The sequence below is a fragment of the Bombina bombina genome, chromosome 4, assembly GCF_027579735.1.
Source record: "Bombina bombina isolate aBomBom1 chromosome 4, aBomBom1.pri, whole genome shotgun sequence".
NCBI lineage: Eukaryota > Metazoa > Chordata > Amphibia > Anura > Bombinatoridae > Bombina > Bombina bombina.
Window position 1 is genome coordinate 966,855,890 of NC_069502.1, and position 21,890 is coordinate 966,877,779.

Below are 21,890 nucleotides of genomic sequence, written 5' to 3' on the forward strand. Positions count from 1 at the left end.
AAAAAAATCCGGCATGCGAAGTACTTACCAATAGGCACCCTACTACTGGAGGAAAACAGTAGGAAGCCAAAACCAGTGCTGAAACTTAACAGCAGAGGATCTGGAATAAGAGTATATCGAAGAACCAACAGAAGGAGGCAAAGGACAAGTCCATGCAACATCTGTTGAAAGGCCTGTGACTAAATCCCAGTAGGTGAAAAATATGTCACTACCTATACTCCAAATACATCCCTCCAACAATCACTGTACTCTGAGGGGGAAATGGGCATCAACTCGGTCGGAGAACCCCTCTCACAGAAGAATCAAATACACATCTTCATTATTTAACCTCCTTCAGCGGAGACAAAGACAAGGCTGAAGTACCATTGAGGTAGGAGGGATTTTAAAGAACTCTTGGGGTTTGGAAATCTCTGCCTCCTCCTAGTGGCAGTAAAAAGTAATTCTTTAAAGGAACACAAGTCAAAAGCTTTCTTTCATGATTCAGATAGAGCAAATATTTGTAAACAACTTATCCTTTTCTATTGTTAAAGTTGCTTCCTTCCCTTAGTATCCTTTGTTAAAAGAGCAGCAATGCACTATTGGGAGCTAGCTAAGCACATCAAGCATATATGCTTTTCAACAAATGAAGCAAATTAGATATTCGAAGTAAATTGAAAACCACAGAAGCTTTAGAACTGAAAATGGAATGGATTTTTTTTTATTATGGTCTATTAAAAGTGTGCAGTGTTTCCATTAATGAGTAGTCTTTTGCCACAATCATCAGAGACACACTTTATTAAAATGTAACTCAACTTTTTTTTTTTCCAGTAATGATTCTATGTTGAAGAAGGCAACAGTTTTTTAACTGCACTGATGAGATCATTAAATTCAGTGTTCTGAAAGTGGCCCCTGTCTGTGTATTTGTGCAGGTCTGAACCCAAATTATCAGCTACTTCCTGTTGCTCATTCCATGGCAAGAAAGGATCATCTGTGGAGCCGAACTGAATGATGTGACGACAATTAGACTTCATCTTTTCCCATTGCCATGGACGGTTGAAATATCCTGGGAGATTGGATATGAAAAAACACAAAGGTTTAAATGAAAAAAAGCATAATAAAAATAAAAAAAAAAACACATAACCACAAGATAACTAATTATATTTTTAAATAAAAAAACTTTTGTACCCGAAATAAAATAGTTAAGGCTTTTTGTGTTTGAAAGGTGGTATAACCAATCATACCCATTTAATAAGCATTGCTATGAAACTTAGTTAAAGAGACGTGGAAGTTCATGATGAGCAAATCATTTTAAAAATCCAATTTCTTTCTTATATTAGTTAAATGCTTGTGCAATGCCGACCCCTGCTCACCGGCGGCCAATCAGCCGCTAGCAGGGGCTGTCAATCATCCCGATCCGATCGAGATGATTGACAGCCCCTGCTAGCGGCCGATTGATTTAAAGGGACACTGAACCCAAATTATTTCTTGTGATTCAGATAGAGCATGCAATTTTAAGCAACTTTCTAATTTACTCCTATTATCAATTTTTATTTGTTCTCTTGCTATCTTTATTTGAAAAAGAAGGAATCTAAGCTTTTTTTGGTTCAGTACTCTGGACAGCAGTTTTTTATTGGTGGATGAATTTATCCACCAATCAGCAAGGACAACCCAGGTTGTTCACCAAAAATGGGCCGGCATCTAAACTTACATTCTTGCATTTCAAATAAAGATTCCAAGAGAATGAAGACAATTTGATAATAGGAGTATATTAGAAAGTTGCTTAAAATGTCATGCTCTATCTGAATCAAGAAAGAAAAAATTTGGGTTCAGTGTCCCTTTAAATCCGCAGACATGTTAAGAAGCAGCGGTCGTAAGGCCTTCTTAAACTTCTGTTTCAGGTGAGCCTGAAACGATGGGCCTCCGAAGCAGCATCTGCTGCTTAATAAATGGAGCCCAAAGAATTTACAAAAATATTAACATTCGTTCTTTACTGGTAAGCTGTAGTGATATTTGCCAATGCCATGTGTACAGATTCAATTACATTATTCTTAGTTATTAAAAATATATGCAATAGATTTTTAAAATCAGAAAATCCTGCATGAACCCATTTCTAAAATGTACTGCTCAACCTTAACCCCTTAGTGACCAGAGCACTTTTCCATTAGTTGACCTTTGGGACCAGGGCTATTTTTACTTTTCTGCAGTGTTTGTGTTTAGCTGTAATTTTCCTCTTACTCATTTACTGTACCCACACATATTATATACCGTTTTTCTCGCCATTAAATGGACTTTCTAAAGATACCATTATTTTCATAATATCTTATAATTTACTATAATTTTTTTTAATAAAATATGATGAAAAAATGAAGAAAATAAATAAAACACACTTTCTTTCATGTAATTGGCAAGAGTCCATGAGCTAGTGACATATGGGATATAAAATCCTACCAGGAGGGGCAAAGTTTCCCAAACCTTAAAATGCCTATAAATACACCCCTCACCACACCCACAATTCAGTTTTTACAAACTTTGCCTCCTATGGAGGTGGTGAAGTAACTTTGTGCTAAGATTTCTACGTTGATATGCGCTTCTCAGCATTGTTGAAGCCCGATTCCTCTCAGAGTACAGCGAATGTCAGAGGGACGTGAAGGGAGTATCACCTATTGAATACGATGATTTCTCTAACGGAGGTCTTTTTCATGGGTTCTCTGTTATCGGTCGTAGAGATTCATCTCCTACCTCCGTTTTCAGATCGACGATATACTCTCAATTTACCATTACCTCTACTGATAACTGTTTTAGTACTGGTTTGGCTATCTGCTATATGTGGATGGGTGTCTTTTGGTAAGTATGATTTTATTACTTAAGACACTCTCAGCTATGGTTTGGCACTTTATGCAAATTATAAAAAGTTCTAAATATATGTATTGTACTTATATTTGCCTTGAGTCAGGTTCATGTATTTCTTTCTGCAGACTGTCAGTTTCATATTTGGGAATATAAACACTTTAAGAAATGTATTTCTTACCTGGGGTTTAGTCTTTTTTCAATTTGCATACAAAGAGAGAAGCGCTCTACCAGGAACGAACAACAGCTCAGTGGCTTGTTCTATGGCGATTTACCACCCGGAGGCAGCCTCTTTTTTCAATTTGACTACTTTTTACAATTGCGGGCCTTAGGTCCGCGGGTGCGTCAAATGCTAGACTTTATTGCGTCATTTTTGGCGCAAACTTTTTTGGCGCTGGAAACTACGTTTTTGACGCAACTTTGTCATTTCCGGAGTCATACGTGACGCCGAGACCTTTCACACGGCGGCGTCATTAGTGACGCAAGTGTGTCATTTCCGGTCATTTTTGGCGCCAAAAAAAGTTTACGTTACGTTGTGCGTCATACTTAAATTTTTTTCATTATTTCAATACCCCATTGTTGTTTGCCTCCTGCTTTCTTCTCTCTTTAAGGAAATAGATAATTTTGCTTTATATGTTGTTTTTTCTTTTACATTGAGCAAGATGTCCCAATCCGATCCTGTCTCTGAAGTTTCTGCTGGAACATTGCTGCCTGACATCGGTTCTACCAAAGCTAAGTGCATTTGTTGTAAAATTGTAGAAATGATTCCACCGAATGTCATTTGTAATAGTTGTCATGATAAACTTTTACATGCAGATAGTGTTTCTATCAGTAATAATACATTGCCAGTTGCAGTTCCTTCAACTTCTAATGTGCATTATATACCTGTAAATTTTAAAGAATTTGTTTCTGATTCTATTATGAAGGCTTTGTCTGCATTTCCACTTTCTAATAAACGTAAAAGGTCTTTTAAAACTTCTCATTTAGCTGATGAAATTTCAAATGACCAACAACATAATAATTCATCCTCTTCTGATGAGGATCTATCTGAAACAGAAGATCCTTCCTCAGATATTGACACTGACAAATCTACTTATTTATTTAAAATAGAGTATATGCGTTCCTTATTAAAAGAAGTGTTAATTACTTTGGATATTGAGGTAACCAGTCCTATCGACGTTCAGTCTAATAAACGTTTAAATGCTGTTTTTAAACCTCCTGTGGTTTTCCCAGGTGTTTTTCCCATTCCTGAGGCTATTTCTGATATGATTTCTAGGGAATGGAATAAGCCAGGTACTTCCTTTATTCCTTCTTCAAGGTTTAAGAGATTGTATCCTTTACCAGCAAAATCTATAGAGTTTTGGGAAAAGATCCCCAAAGTTGATGGGGCTATTTCTACTCTTGCTAAACGTACCACTATTCCTATGGAAGATAGCACTTCCTTTAAGGATCCTTTAGATAGGAAGCTTGAATCTTATCTAAGGAAGGCCTATTTATATTCAGGTCATCTTCTCAGACCTGCTATTTCTTTGGGTGATGTTGCGGCTGCATCAACTTTCTGGTTGGAAAATTTAGCGCAACATGAATTGGATTTTGACATATCTAGCATTGTTCGCTTACTGCAACATGCTAATCATGTTATTTGTGATGCCATTTTTGATATTATCAAAATTGATGTTAGATCCATGTCTTTAGCTGTATTAGCTAGAAGAGCTTTGAGGCTTAAGTCTTGGAATGCTGATATGACATCTAAATCTAGATTACTATCTCTTTCTTTCCAAGGTAATAATTTATTTGGTTCTCAGTTGGATTCTATTATTTCAACTATCACTGGAGGAAAAGGATTTTTTTTGCCTCAGGATAAAAAACCTAAGGGTAAATCTAAGGCTTCTAACCTTTTTCGTTCCTTTCGTCAGAATAAGGAACAAAAACTCAATCCTCCTCCCAAGGAATCTGCTTCCAGTTGGAAGCCTTCCTCAAATTGGAATAAATCCAAGCCATTTAGGAAACCAAAGTCTGCCCCTAAGTCCGCATGAAGGTGCGGCCCTCATTCCAGCTCAGCTGGTAGGGGGCAGATTAAGGTTTTTCAAGGATTTTTGGATAAAAACTGTCCAAAATCATTGGATTCAGAGCATTGTCTCTCAAGGGTATCGAATAGGATTCAAAGTAAGACCTCCTGTGAGAAGATTTTTTCTCTCACGCATCCCTGTAAATCCAGTAAAAGCTCAGGCTTTTCTGAAGTCTGTTTCAGATCTGGAGTCTTCAGGGGTAATCATGCCAGTTCCTCCTCAGGAACAAGGTTTGGGGTTTTATTCAAACCTATTCATTGTACCAAAGAAAGAAAATTTGTTCAGACCAGTTCTGGATCTGAAAATTTTGAATCGTTATGTAAGAGTACCAACTTTCAAGATGGTGACTATAAGGACTATTCTGCCTTTTGTTCAGCAAGGACATTATATGTCCACAATAGACTTGCAGGATGCATACCTTCATATTCCGATTCATCCAGAACACTATCAGTTTCTGAGATTCTCTTTTCTAGACATGCATTACCAATTTGTTGCTCTTCCATTTGGTCTAGCAACAGCTCCAAGAATCTTTTCAAAGGTTCTGGGTGCCCTACTATCAGTAATCAGAAAACAGGGTATTGCGGTGTTTCCTTATTTGGACGATATCTTGGTACTAGCTCAGTCTTTACATACTGCAGAATCTCACACGAATCAACTAGTGTTGTTTCTTCGGAAACATGGTTGGAGGATCAATTTACCAAAAAGTTTCTTGATTCCTCAGACAAGGGTCACCTTTTTAGGTTTCCAGATAGATTCAGTGTCCATGACTATGTCTCTAACAGACAAGAGACGTTTAAAATTGGTCGCAACATGCCGGCACCTTCAGTCTCAGTCATTCCCTTCAGTGGCTATGTGCATGGAAGTTTTAGGTCTCATGACTGCAGCATCGGACGCGATCCCCTTTGCTCGTTTTCACATGAGACCTCTACAGCTTTGCATGCTGAATCAATGGTGCAGGGATTATACAAAGATATCACAATTAATATCCTTGAATCCCAATGTACAACACTCTCTGACATGGTGGATAGATCACCATCGTTTGGTTCAAGGGGCCTCATTTGTTCGGCCAACCTGGACTGTGATCTCAACAGATGCGAGTCTTTCAGGTTGGGGAGCTGTTTGGGGATCTCTGACAGCACAAGGGGTTTGGAAATCTCAAGAGGCGAGATTACCAATAAATATTTTAGAACTCCGTGCAATTCTCAGGGCTCTTCAGTTTTGGCCTCTGCTAAAGAGAGAACCGTTCATTTGTTTTCAGACAGACAATATCACAACTGTGGCTTATGTCAATCATCAGGGTGGGACTCACAGTCCCCAAGCTATGAAAGAAGTATCTTGGATACTTGCTTGGGCGGAATCCAGCTCCTGTCTAATCTCTGCGGTACATATCCCAGGTGTAGACAATTGGGAGGTAGATTATCTCAGCCTCCAGACTTTACATCCAGGGGAGTGGTCTCTCCATCCAGATGTGTTTTCTCAGATTGTTCAGATGTGGGGGCTTCCAGAGATAGATCTCATGGCCTCTCATCTAAACAAGAAACTTCCCAGATACCTGTCCAGGTCCAGGGATGTTCAGGCGGAAGCAGTGGATGCACTGACACTTCCTTGGTGTTATCATCCTGCTTACATTTTCCCGCCTCTAGTTCTCCTTCCAAGAGTGATCTCCAAAATCATCATGGAACAGTCTTTTGTGTTGCTGGTGGCTCCAGCATGGCCACACAGGTTTTGGTATGCGGATCTGGTGCGTATGTCCAGTTGCCCGCCCTGGCCACTTCCGTTACGGCCGGACCTACTATCTCAAGGTCCGTTTTTCCATCAGGATCTCAAATCATTAAATTTGAAGGTGTGGAAATTGAACGCTTAGTTCTAAGTCATAGAGGTTTCTCTGACTCAGTGATTAATACTATGTTACAAGCTTGTAAATCTGTCTCTAGAAAGATTTATTATAGAGTTTGGAAGACTTATTTTTCATGGTGTTCTTCTCATAAATTCTCCTGGCATTCTTTTATAATTCCTAGAATTTTACAAGTTCCTTCAGGATGGTTTGGATAAGGGTTTGTCTGCAAGTTCCTTGAAAGGACAAATCTCCGCTCTTTCTGTTTTATTTCACAGAAAGATTGCTATACTTCCTGATATTCACTGTTTTGTACAGGCTTTAGTTCGTATTAAGCCTGTCATTAAATCAATTTCTCCTCCTTGGAGTCTTAATTTGGGTTTGAAGGCATTACAGGCTCCTCCATTTGAGCCTATGCATTCTTTGGACATTAAACTACTTTCTTGGAAAGTGTTGTTTCTTTTGGCTATCTCTTCTGCTAGAAGAGTTTCTGAGCTATCTGCTCTTTCTTGTGAGTCTCCTTTTCTGATTTTTCATCAGGATAAGGCAGTTTTGCGGACTTCTTTTCAATTTTTACCTAAGGTTGTGAATTCTAACAACATTAGTAGAGAAATTGTTGTCCCTTCCTTATGTCCTAATCCTAAGAATTCTTTGGAGAGATCCTTACATTCTTTGGATGTGGTGAGAGCTTTGAAATATTATGTGGAAGCTACTAAAGATTTCAGGAAGACTTCTAGTCTATTTGTTTTATTTTCTGGTCCTAGGAAAGGTCAGAAGGCTTCTGCTAGTTCCTTGGCTTCTTGGTTGAAACTTTTGATTCAACAAGCTTATTTGGAGTTGGGTCAGGCCCCTCCTCAGAGAATTACAGCTCATTCTACTAGATCAGTTTCCACTTCGTGGGCTTTTAAGAATGAAGCTTCAGTTGATCAGATTTGCAAAGCGGCAACTTGGTACTCTTTGCATACATTTACTAAATTCTACCGTTTTGATGTATTTGCTTCTTCAGAAGCAGTTTTTGGTAGAAAAGTTCTTCAGGCAGCTGTTTCAGTTTGATTCTTCTGCTTTTTGATTTAAGTTTTTTTCTTTCAAAAATGAAATAAACTTATTTTTTTGGGTTGTGGATTAATTTTTTCAGCGAACTATGCATGTTTTTATTTTTATTCCCTCCCTCTCTAGTGACTCTTGAGTGGAAGACTCCACATCTTGGGTATTGATATCCCATATGTCACTAGCTCATGGACTCTTGCCAATTACATGAAAGAAAACATAATTTATGTAAGAACACCTGATAAATTCATTTCTTTCATATTGGCAAGAGTCCATGAGGCCCACCCTTTTTATGGTGGTTATGATTTTTTGTATAAAGCACAATTATTTCCAAATTTCCTTTGTTGATGCTTTCTACTCCTTTCTTTATCACCCCACTGCTTGGCTATTCGTTAAACTGAATTGTGGGTGTGGTGAGGGGTGTATTTATAGGCATTTTGAGGTTTGAGAAACTTTGCCCCTCCTGGTACGATTGTATATCCCATATGTCACTAGCTCATGGACTCTTGCCAATATGAAAGAAATGAATTTATCAGGTAAGTTCTTACATAAATTATGTTTTTTCTAACTTTGACCCCCAAAATCTGTTACACATCTACAACCACCAAAAAACACCCATGCTAAATAGTTTCTAAATTTTTTCCTGAGTTTAGAAATACCCAATGTTTACATGTTCTTTGGGTTTTTTGCAAGTTATAGGGCAATTAGTACAAGTAGCACTTTGCAATTTCCAAACCATTTTTTTTTTCAAAATTAGCGATAGTTACTTTGGAACACTGATATCTGTCAGGAATCCCTGAATATCCCTTGACATGTATATATATTTTTTAGTAGACAACCCAAAGTATTGATCTAGGCCCATTTTGGTATATTTCATGCCACCATTTCACCGCCAAATGCGATCAAATAAAAAAAAATTGTTTAACTTTTTCACAAACTTTAGGCTTCTCACTGAAATTATTTACAAACAGCTTATGCAATTATGGCACAAATGGTTGTAAAATGATTCTCTGGGATCTCCTTTGTTCAGAAATAGCAGACATATATGACTTTGGCATTGCTTTTTGGTAATTAGAAGGCTGCTAAATGCCGCTGCGCACCACACTTGTATTATGCCCAGCAGTGAAGGGGTTAATTAGGTAGCTTGTAGGGTTCATTTTAGCTTTAGTGTAGAGATCATCCTCCCACCCCCTGATCCCTCCCTGACCCCCCTCTGCCAGTACTAAAATAAAAGGCATTTATTATTTTATTTTTTATATTTAGTCTGCAGTGATGGATCCCCCCCTAAGCCCCCTAACCTCCCTGATCCCCCCCATACAGCTCTCTAACCCTCCCGCCTGGCTTTCTGCCAGTACCCATTTTGCCATAAAAAAATAGATTTTGTGGAGGGGGCGGAGCTGGCCGCAGCAAAGATGGCTGCGTAACTCCATAACTCTGTAAACCAGCTCAAGTAGTAAGAAGTGAATACAGCACCAACAAGAGGCCAAGGGATAAATATACTCACAGAGAGATAAAAGAAGATTATTTAATGAACCATGTTAAAAAGCATCAGTAATAAAAGACTATATATAAAAAATGTAAAAAGCACATATAAATAAAATTACAAATACAGGAATATCTTACAGAAGCGGCTCAAAGGGCCAAAGCTGATAATTACAATAAAACCAGAGGTAATAACAGGTGATCAGTGTGAGTGGTACACTAGAATAAGAGTGTATACTAATAAAACAGAATTAGCCTAAGTACAACTGTAGCAAGTGCATCAAGCAAAAAACTAATAAACAATAATACAAACAATAGTGTTCAAAATTAGTGTTACAAAAATAGTGTTCCAAAAAATAGAAAAATGCACTGCAGTGCAAAAAAAGGGGGGTAGCAAAATAATTGTATAGATACAATCAAATAGTGAGTGAGTGCAAATGGATATAAAAACAGAATTTATGTTTACCTGATAAATTACTTTCTCCAACGGTGTGTCCGGTCCACGGCGTCATCCTTACTTGTGGGATATTCTCTTCCCCAACAGGAAATGGCAAAGAGCCCAGCAAAGCTGGTCACATGATCCCTCCCAGGCTCCGCCTACCCCAGTCATTCGACCGACGTTAAGGAGGAATATTTGCATAGGAGAAACCATATGGTACCGTGGTGACTGTAGTTAAAGAAAATAAATTATCAGACCTGATTAAAAAACCAGGGCGGGCCGTGGACCGGACACACCGTTGGAGAAAGTAATTTATCAGGTAAACATAAATTCTGTTTTCTCCAACATAGGTGTGTCCGGTCCACGGCGTCATCCTTACTTGTGGGAACCAATACCAAAGCTTTAGGACACGGATGAAGGGAGGGAGCAAATCAGGTCACCTAAATGGAAGGCACCACGGTTTGCAAAACCTTTCTCCCAAAAATAGCCTCAGAAGAAGCAAAAGTATCAAACTTGTAAAATTTGGTAAAAGTGTGCAGTGAAGACCAAGTCGCTGCCCTACATATCTGATCAACAGAAGCCTCGTTCTTGAAGGCCCATGTGGAAGCCACAGCCCTAGTGGAATGAGCTGTGATTCTTTCGGGAGGCTGCCGTCCGGCAGTCTCGTAAGCCAATCTGATGATGCTTTTAATCCAAAAAGAGAGAGAGGTAGAAGTTGCTTTTTGACCTCTCCTTTTACCGGAATAAACAACAAACAAGGAAGATGTTTGTCTAAAATCCTTTGTAGCATCTAAATAGAATTTTAGAGCGCGAACAACATCCAAATTGTGCAACAAACGTTCCTTCTTTGAAACTGGTTTCGGACACAGAGAAGGTACGATAATCTCCTGGTTAATGTTTTTGTTAGAAACAACTTTTGGAAGAAAACCAGGTTTAGTACGTAAAACCACCTTATCTGCATGGAACACCAGATAAGGAGGAGAACACTGCAGAGCAGATAATTCTGAAACTCTTCTGGCAGAAGAAATTGCAACTAAAAACAAAACTTTCCAAGATAATAATTTAATATCAACGGAATGCAAGGGTTCAAACGGAACCCCCTGAAGAACTGAAAGAACTAAATTGAGACTCCAAGGAGGAGTCAAAGGTTTGTAAACAGGCTTAATTCTAACCAGAGCCTGAACAAAAGCTTGAACATCTGGCACAGCAGCCAGTTTTTTGTGAAGTAACACCGACAAGGCAGAAATCTGTCCCTTCAGGGAACTTGCAGATAATCCTTTTTCCAATCCTTCTTGAAGGAAGGATAGGATCCTAGGAATCTTAACCTTGTCCCAAGGGAATCCTTTAGATTCACACCAACAGATATATTTTTTCCAAATTTTGTGGTAAATCTTTCTAGTTACAGGCTTTCTGGCCTGAACAAGAGTATCGATAACAGAATCTGAGAACCCTCGCTTCGATAAAATCAAGCGTTCAATCTCCAAGCAGTCAGCTGGAGTGAAACCAGATTCGGATGTTCGAACGGACCCTGAACAAGAAGGTCTCGTCTCAAAGGTAGCTTCCAAGGTGGAGCCGATGACATATTCACCAGATCTGCATACCAAGTCCTGCGTGGCCACGCAGGAGCTATCAAGATCACCGACGCCCTCTCCTGATTGATCCTGGCTACCAGCCTGGGGATGAGAGGAAAGGGCGGGAACACATAAGCTAGTTTGAAGGTCCAAGGTGCTACTAGTGCATCCACTAGAGCCGCCTTGGGATCCCTGGATCTGGACCCGTAGCAAGGAACTTTGAAGTTCTGACGAGAGGCCATCAGATCCATGTCTGGAATGCCCCACAGCTGAGTGACTTGGGCAAAGATTTCCGGATGGAGTTCCCACTCCCCCGGATGCAATGTCTGACGACTCAGAAAATCCGCTTCCCAATTTTCCACTCCTGGGATGTGGATAGCAGACAGGTGGCAGGAGTGAGACTCCGCCCATAGAATGATTTTGGTCACTTCTTCCATCGCTAGGGAACTCCTTGTTCCCCCCTGATGGTTGATGTACGCAACAGTTGTCATGTTGTCTGATTGAAACCGTATGAACTTGGCCCTCGCTAGCTGAGGCCAAGCCTTGAGAGCATTGAATATCGCTCTCAGTTCCAGAATATTTATCGGTAGAAGAGATTCTTCCCGAGACCAAAGACCCTGAGCTTTCAGGGATCCCCAGACCGCGCCCCAGCCCATCAGACTGGCGTCGGTCGTGACAATGACCCACTCTGGTCTGCGGAATGTCATCCCTTGTGACAGGTTGTCCAGGGACAGCCACCAACGGAGTGAGTCTCTGGTCCTCTGATTTACTTGTATCTTCGGAGACAAGTCTGTATAGTCCCCATTCCACTGACTGAGCATGCACAGTTGTAATGGTCTTAGATGAATGCGCGCAAAAGGAACTATGTCCATTGCCGCTACCATCAACCCGATCACTTCCATGCACTGAGCTATGGAAGGAAGAGGAACGGAATGAAGTATCCGACAAGAGTCTAGAAGTTTTGTTTTTCTGGCCTCTGTTAGAAAAATCCTCATTTCTAAGGAGTCTATAATTGTTCCCAAGAAGGGAACCCTTGTTGACGGGGATAGAGAACTCTTTTCCACGTTCACTTTCCATCCGTGAGATCTGAGAAAGGCCAGGACGATGTCCGTGTGAGCCTTTGCTTGAGGAAGGGACGACGCTTGAATCAAAATGTCGTCCAAGTAAGGTACTACAGCAATGCCCCTTGGTCTTAGCACAGCTAGAAGGGACCCTAGTACCTTTGTGAAAATCCTTGGAGCAGTGGCTAATCCGAAAGGAAGCGCCACGAACTGGTAATGTTTGTCCAGGAATGCGAACCTTAGGAACCGATGATGTTCCTTGTGGATAGGAATATGTAGATACGCATCCTTTAAATCCACCGTGGTCATGAATTGACCTTCCTGGATGGAAGGAAGAATAGTTCGAATGGTTTCCATCTTGAACGATGGAACCTTGAGAAACTTGTTTAAGATCTTGAGATCTAAGATTGGTCTGAACGTTCCCTCTTTTTTGGGAACTATGAACAGATTGGAGTAGAACCCCATCCCTTGTTCTCTTAATGGAACAGGATGAATCACTCCCATTTTTAACAGGTCTTCTACACAATGTAAGAATGCCTGTCTTTTTATGTGGTCTGAAGACAACTGAGACCTGTGGAACCTCCCCCTTGGGGGAAGTCCCTTGAATTCCAGAAGATAACCTTGGGAGACTATTTCTAGCGCCCAAGGATCCAGAACATCTCTTGCCCAAGCCTGAGCGAAGAGAGAGAGTCTGCCCCCCACCAGATCCGGTCCCGGATCGGGGGCCAACATTTCATGCAGTCTTGGTAGCAGCGGCAGGTTTCTTGGCCTGCTTTCCTTTGTTCCAGCCTTGCATTGGTCTCCAAGCTGGCTTGGCTTGAGAAGTATTACCCTCTTGCTTAGAGGACGTAGCACCTTGGGCTGGTCCGTTTCTACGAAAGGGACGAAAATTAGGTTTATTTTTTGCCTTGAAAGGCCGATCCTGAGGAAGGGCGTGGCCCTTACCCCCAGTGATATCAGAGATAATCTCTTTCAAGTCAGGGCCAAACAGCGTTTTCCCCTTGAAAGGAATGTTAAGTAGCTTGTTCTTGGAAGACGCATCAGCCGACCAAGATTTCAACCAAAGCGCTCTGCGCGCCACAATAGCAAACCCAGAATTCTTAGCCGCTAACCTAGCCAATTGCAAAGTGGCGTCGAGGGTGAAAGAATTAGCCAATTTGAGAGCATTGATTCTGTCCATAATCTCCTCATAAGGAGGAGAATCACTATCGACCGCCTTTATCAGCTCATCGAACCAGAAACATGCGGCTGTAGCGACAGGGACAATGCATGAAATTGGTTGTAGAAGGTAACCCTGCTGAACAAACATCTTTTTAAGCAAACCTTCTAATTTTTTATCCATAGGATCTTTGAAAGCACAACTATCCTCTATGGGTATAGTGGTGCGTTTGTTTAAAGTGGAAACCGCTCCCTCGACCTTGGGGACTGTCTGCCATAAGTCCTTTCTGGGGTCGACCATAGGAAACAATTTTTTAAATATGGGGGGAGGGACGAAAGGAATACCTGGCCTCTCCCATTCTTTATTAACAATGTCCGCCACCCGCTTGGGTATAGGAAAAGCTTCTGGGAGCCCCGGCACCTCTAGGAACTTGTCCATTTTACATAGTTTCTCTGGGATGACCAACTTGTCACAATCATCCAGAGTGGATAATACCTCCTTAAGCAGAATGCGGAGATGTTCCAACTTAAATTTAAATGCAATCACATCAGGTTCAGCCTGTTGAGAAATGTTCCCTGAATCAGTAATTTCTCCCTCAGACAAAACCTCCCTGGCCCCATCAGACTGGGTTAGGGGCCCTTCAGAGATATTAATATCAGCGTCGTCATGCTCTTCAGTATCTAAAACAGAGCAGCCGCGCTTACGCTGACAAGTGTTTATTTTGGCTAAAATGTTTTTGACAGAATTATCCATTACAGCCGTTAATTGTTGCATAGAAAGGAGTATTGGCGCGCTAGATGTACTAGGGGCCTCCTGAGTGGGCAAGACTCGTGTAGACGAAGGAGGGAATGATGCAGTACCATGCTTACTCCCCTCACTTGAGGAATCATCTTGGGCATCATTGTCATTATCACATAAATCACATTTATTTAAATGAATAGGAATTCTGGCTTCCCCACATTCAGAACACAGTCTATCTGGTAGTTCAGACATGTTAAACAGGCATAAACTTGATAACAAAGTACAAAAACGTTTTAAAATAAAACCGTTACTGTCACTTTAAATTTTAAACTGAACACACTTTATTACTGCAATTGCGAAAAAACATGAAGGAATTGTTCAAAATTTATCAAATTTTCACCACAGTGTCTTAAAGCCTTAAAAGTATTGCACACCAAATTTGGAAGCTTTAACCCTTAAAATAACGGAACCGGAGCCGTTTTAAACTTTAACCCCTTTACAGTCCCTGGTATCTGCTTTGCTGAGACCCAACCAAGCCCAAAGGGGAATACGATACCAAATGACGCCTTCAGAAAGTCTTTTCTAAGTATCAGAGCTCCTCTCACATGCGACTGCATGCCATGCCTCTCAAAAACAAGTGCGCCACACCGGCGCGAAAATGAGGCTCTGCTTATGCTTTGGGAAAGCCCCTAAGGAATAAGGTGTCTAATACAGTGCCTGCCGATATTATTATATCAAAATACCCAGATAAAATGATTCCTCAAGGCTAAATATGTGTTAATAATGAATCGATTTAGCCCAGAAAAAGTCTACAGTCTTAATAAGCCCTTGTGAAGCCCTTATTTACGATCGTAATAAACATGGCTTACCGGATCCCATAGGGAAAATGACAGCTTCCAGCATTACATCGTCTTGTTAGAATGTGTCATACCTCAAGCAGCAAGAGACTGCACACTGTTCCCCCAACTGAAGTTAATTGCTCTCAACAGTCCTGTGTGGAACAGCCATGGATTTTAGTTACGGTTGCTAAAATCATTTTCCTCATACAAACAGAAATCTTCATCTCTTTTCTGTTTCTGAGTAAATAGTACATACCAGCACTATTTCAAAATAACAAACTCTTGATTGAATAATAAAAACTACAGTTAAACACTAAAAAACTCTAAGCCATCTCCGTGGAGATGTTGCCTGTACAACGGCAAAGAGAATGACTGGGGTAGGCGGAGCCTGGGAGGGATCATGTGACCAGCTTTGCTGGGCTCTTTGCCATTTCCTGTTGGGGAAGAGAATATCCCACAAGTAAGGATGACGCCGTGGACCGGACACACCTATGTTGGAGAAAATGCTAGCTACTTAATCCACTGAGGTTAAGATATAATTAAATAAAATACACAATATGCAATAACATAAAAAATAAAATACACAATATGCAATAACATAAAAAATAAAATATAAAATATAATCCAAAAGGGGGCGGAGTCTAGCCACGCTAGGAGATGGCAGCTAGCTAGAAGGGCTCCTGTCTACTAAACCGAAGAAAAGCTAATTTGGATGGCGTAAATCCCTTATCCTTTACCCCTTTGAACCCTAACAACCCCACTTCACGAATACCGCGGCTCAGGTGGCTCCTGATAGACTTTTTCTCAACCGGGAGGAGAGAAACTCTGATTGAGGCCTAAGCGCACAGTGACTAAGACGCGCCGGTGGAAGTTACTACCACCGCAGTTACTGTCGGACAGCAAAGGGATAGGACCCGGCAGGGGACAAGCACACCGATTGCACTGCACAGAAACAATTATCGGGAGAACCGGAGGAGAATTATAACCGCTACGAGGACTCTGATTACATTAGGTAAGGCAGACATATTCACATGTGAGCTCCCGGAACGCTCCCCTTTTGCTGCAGTTCCGAAATAAGGGGGACTTTTGATTGCAATTCCTATTATCAGCAGTACATAAAATAAACTGCCTAGGTAAATACAGAACTGTATAATCTCGACTGGAAATAAGCAAAAACTACAAAGCGTCACATAAATATAATAACTGCGTCACAAGTTATAGGATAAGAGAGGAGACGACAATATAACAGGTTCACAGCAAATAAAACTACATCTCACCTCCCTAACCCCGATTCTAACAAGGACACAAAAAGTAGTATAAAACCTGTTATTGCTTGGGACTGTCTGATTTAACCCTCTCACACGCAGCTAGCACAATAACTCATGCTTTATATCACTAGGCTGGGCCGAGCTGTGTACCTGTGACAGCTATACCCCCAATCATAACACCAGTGGTTAGCTCAGCCTGACAACTTCAGCTCAGATAAACAGAGGAACTTACTCCTATTCTCATCAGTCTGCCCTAACCAGAATCTCAACATCAGCTTCCTTTTTTCTTACAAGCAGCGGGTCACACACACTAGTAGAAGGGTCACATCACGAAAGCCCAGGGGATGTCTGGCAAGAGGCAAACCAAAGGAGACAAAACACCTTCCTCTAAGACCCTCAATCAGTATTTAGTGACCAAGGACTCACTTTCTTTAAATAGAGAGGATCCTACAGAATCAACAACCTCTAAGACAGGATTAAGTGATATGGAGGCACCAGATTTAAGCTCCTTTATTACAAAAAAAGACTTGTCTCATTTGTCCTCCAAAGATGACATTAAAGTTGTGCTTCATGAAATGAGGACTCTTTTTGGTGACCTACGAAAAGATCTGGGGGCTATGGAGAAAAGAGTTGTCACTTTAGAATCAAATCACACTGCTTTAACTACTGAAGTCCAATCTAACACAGCTGGAATCCAGGAATTAGATAACAGAGTATATCAGATCTCTGAAAAGTTAGAAGACCTGGAAAATAGGACTCGCCGAAATAATCTTAGAATAAGGGGTGTTGCGGAATCCATATTCCCCCCAGCAATAGAAGGTTATTTGCAGGCCCTATTCAGAATAATTAAAGAAGACCCCTCTGGCGAAGACATCCAGATAGAGAGGGCTCACAGAGCCTTGAGACCTAAACCTCCTCCTAAGGCCCCGCCTCGAGATATAATTGTTAAATTTCTTAAATATAAGGATAAAGAAGACCTCCTGCGATGTGCGAGAGCAAAACACCCAATTACGCACGCAGGTGAAGAAATACAGCTATACACCGACCTCTCTCCCATCACTCTTCAGAAAAGAAGGGAACTGTCCACTGTCACCAACATCTTGAAACTGCACAAGATACAATACAGATGGGGATTCCCGGTCTCGATAATAGCCTCAACTAATAATAAAACGGCTATTTATCGCCCTGGGGCAGACCTTAATCTATTCTACAGAGAACTCTCAATTCTAGAATCTCCTGAAAGAAGTGCTTCTTTGACTGGTAACAACAACATCCAGGCCTCTTCATCATCCTCAAGGGACTCCTGAACCCCAGGCTGACTCTCTTCAACTGCCTCATGGAGGTTACCTAAATTTTGAGCTTAACCTGAGAACTTGTTCTCTTTACACAGAACAATCTAGGGGCGACCTGATCTGCGGTTGTTCTGACCGCAACATATTTCAACACCTGACTCTAGAACACAGTGAGGGGGAGGGGGCTGATTTACACTCGCTTCCCCCTTCACCCTATGATGTATCCTTTTATGGCGTTCTCATTTTGGGGACTATAGCATGACACGGGCCTGATCTGTTTTCAGCCTCTTTCAAATTGCATTACACTGTTTTTGTCTAATGTCTTGTTTTCTGCTTTAAATGCATTTTTTTTTCTCCTATCTAGGCTCTCTTCTATATGGAAGAGATAAGAAGAGTATTTATATTGCAGAACAGTTGCACAGTTATTTGTTGTTTATCAATGTTAGAAATGTTGTTTACATTACTCTGTTGATTTATTGTTTATACTTCTGTTAAAACAGGTCTATTTATCAACACTCCTCTAGCAATTAGCGCACAATGAGCGCTCTTGGTCCCTCCAGGTTTGTAAGAACCATAAATTGATGTAACAACCTCCCCACCTATACATTACTCCAAACTTCCTATCATTAATGCCCCATCCCCCCTTCCAACAGCCCAGATACAAGAATATCCTATAGCAAGAGCCTCCTAGGGAGAACCTTTAGTCTGTATCAAATGCATTTTTTTTTTGTTTGTTCTTTTTTTTTTCTCTCCTATCTAGGCTCTCTTCTACATGAAAGAGATAAGAAGAGTATTTATATGGTAGAACAGTTGTACAGTTATTTGTTGCTTATCAATGTTAGGAATGTTGTTTACATTACTTTGTTGATTTATTGATTATATTTCTGTTAAAACAGGTCTATTTACTAACACTCCTCTAGCAATTAGCGCACAATGAGCGCTATTGGTCCCTCCAGGTTTGTAAGAACCATAAATTGATGTGACAACCTCCCCACCTATACTTTACTCCAAACTTCCTATCACTAATGCCCCATCCCCCCTTTTAACAGCTCAGATACAAGAATACCCTATAGCAAGAGCCTCCTGGGGAGAACCTTTAATCTGCACTAAGTTGTTATTAAGACATATACGCCCTATACCAGGAATGCTTTAGTGTTAACGAAAAACCACACAGCGCAGGCAGGGTACCCCCTAATTTTTTCCCCCTCCCCCCCCTGTCCTCCCTCCCCGATAGATTCCCCTCCCCCTCCCATTTATGCCATCCATTAATACGCCTTATTATTATACTCTCCTCATATTCGGTTGTGAAGACACTACCCCATTTTTTGCTACCCTTCCACAAGACAAGGGTACACGCTCCTCTTTCGGAGCTCTATTTTTCTATTTCCTTTATTCCCCTTTCTTAACCCCCCTTTCCACCTATACTAAGAATTATATCAGCTGTTAACTATCTCAGCGCTTTTCGTTATAACCAGCTATTCTACCTTTCTGATCTCGCTTACTCCTCTTTTCTCTTTTATTGATCCCCCCCTTTTTTTTTTTTTTTTTTTTTCTCCTCTCATCTCTTTCCCTTCCCACCCCCATCATGCAACGCAGTAGATTTGGTGATCACTCTCTTAGGCTCACTTCTATAAATGCAAAAGGCCTTAATAACCCGGGCAAACGCTCGATAGCTCTCCGAGAACTAAACAAATTGAAAAGTCAAATTATTCTAATACAAGAAACCCACTTTCAGAGGGGTAAGGAACCGCAATGGACCCCCAAACACTTTCCCACGTCCATCTTTGCCTCCGGTCCTGATAAAAAAAGTGGAGTGGGCATTCTTATCCATAAAACACTTCCTATACAAATTACACACCTAACCAAAGACCCCAAGGGACGTTTTATCTTCTTGGTAGGTAATCTACACGGACAACCCCTCACTATTCTAAATATATACGCACCCAACACGGCCCAAGATAAATTCCTTAAACAAGTACTGAACCTCCTATTAGATAACGCTAAGGGAGTGGTTTTTCTGGCCGGAGATTTCAACCTAGGCATCAACCCACTCGTAGACACCTCAAAGGGTACCACTAGTATACCCAGCTCAGTCCTTAAGAAAGTTAGATCTGCTCTAACCGCACACGCCCTACATGACGTTTGGAGAACCCTGCACCCCAATGACAGGGACTACACTTTTTTCTCTGCACCTCACAACTGCTATTCACGCATTGACTATGTCATGACTGACTCCCATGGTCTATCTCTCATATCACACTGCGAAATTGGTAACATCACGTGGTCCGACCACGCTCCTGTTACCTGCTCCATTCTTTGGCCCAATCTCCCAATTCTATCCAAAAGCTGGAGACTTGATGATTCCCATTTAGACGACCCGCTTATTCTAGATGAGGCAGAGAAGGCACTCTCTGAATATTTCTCACTCAATGCAAACACAACACCATCCCCTACTTTAGAATGGGAGGCGCACAAATCGGTAATCCGCGGTATATTCATAAAACATAGCATCAGACAGTCAAAACAAGCCAAAATCTATCACACAAAATTACTAGAAAGGATTAACACCCTTGAGGAGACCCATAAACAGGAACCCTCTAATGACACCTGTAAGCAGGAGTTGATGTCCGCAAGGACAGAACTCAAACAATACCTTATAAAACAGCATCAGCGAACGGCCTTACACCTGAAGCAATATTATTATGAGGGTGGGAATAAACCGGGTAGAGTGTTAGCGAGGACCCTGCGGAGGAGAAAATTGGCCTCATATATCCAATCACTACACACTACAGATGGCAAAATAGTTCATAGTAGTAAATTAATAGCTTCTACTTTTAGGGACTATTACATGACTTTGTACAATATAGACAATACCACCCCCCCATCTCTGCCTCAGTTAGATGTACCTACCCTCAGAGAACGCTCAGATAGATTTTTCTCCAATCTTAACCTCCCCACTTTGAATGACAGTGAGAGGGAAGATCTTGCATCCATTATCACGCTAGAGGAACTCCAGCAGGCTTTAAAAGACACCCCTGCGGGTAAATGTCCAGGGCCAGATGGATTCACCCCTAAATACTATAAGACATTTAGCAATCAGCTATTCCCTCATATGCTACAGTTATTCAACAACCTGCGAAAACCCCCGACTCTATCTAAATCTCTCCTAGAGGCCCACATAACCGTAATCCCTAAGCCCGGCAAAACGGCCAATCGCCCCGAAAACTTTAGGCCCATATCCCTCATAAATTCGGATGTGAAATTGTTAGCTAAAGTTCTTGCTAACAGACTAAACAAATTTCTGCCTAAATTAATAGCTATCGATCAAGTTGGCTTTGTCCCGGGCAGAGAAGCCCGGGATAACACCATAAAAATTATACACCTTATAAACCACGCGAAAACAACAAATACACCCCTGATCCTTTTGGCGACCGATGCGGAGAAGGCCTTCGACCGGGTTCGGTGGTCTTTTCTGCAAAGGTCTATGTTGGAAATGGGCTTCCCTGAGCCCTTTCTGAATATGACAATGGCTTTATACTCTCACCCCAATGCTAGAATTAGGACTAACGGGGTCCTCTCGGACTCATTTGACATTAAAAACGGCACCAGGCAGGGGTGTCCCCTTTCTCCCCTCCTCTTCGCCATCTCCATGGAGGTACTGGCTCAGAGGATTAGAAATAACACTGAGATTAGGGGCATAAAGACAGGGGAGCAAGAGCATAAACAAGCTCTCTATGCAGATGATGCGTTGTTCACATTAACAGAGGCCGACACTTCTATCCCTGCCTTACTCACAGAACTGAACAATTATAGTAAGATCTCTAATTTCCAGCTGAACCTTTCTAAATCCGAACTCCTCAACATAAATACTAACCCAAACTCCATAAATCATTTGAGTAACGCTTACAACATCCCCATCGCGCGACACAAATTAAAATATCTAGGTATATTTCTCTCCACCAACATGTCAGACTTAATTAAACTCAATTATAACGCCTTAAAAAATGAAATTGTTAGGGATTTGTCATCCTGGAAAAACAAAAAGTTATCTTGGCTAGGGAGAATTGGAGTGCTTAAAATGAACGTCCTGCCCCGGATTTTATATCTCCTCCAGGCTCTCCCCATTTCACTCCCGGAGGGGTACATTCCGCAACTACAAAAAACATTTGAACAGTATATATGGGATGGGTCTAAACCCAGAATCCCTAGGAAAACTATGTACCTTTCAAGAGATGAAGGGGGCTTGGGAGTGCCTTGTTTGG

The 21,890-nt window shown here is 41.2% G+C and overlaps 1 protein-coding gene across 1 annotated transcript in view; it reads right to left on the reverse strand.

Moving 5' to 3' along the window:
- Positions 1 to 681: 681 nt before the first annotated feature.
- Positions 682 to 21,890, reverse strand: part of RBBP9 (RB binding protein 9, serine hydrolase) — a 55,033-nt gene continuing 33,824 nt past the window's right edge. Inside the window, exon 5 of the mRNA XM_053709303.1 lies at positions 682 to 1,042. Coding sequence (XP_053565278.1) covers positions 816 to 1,042 — 227 coding nt within the window. The 3' untranslated portion in view covers positions 682 to 815. The remainder of the gene's footprint in view (positions 1,043 to 21,890) is intronic.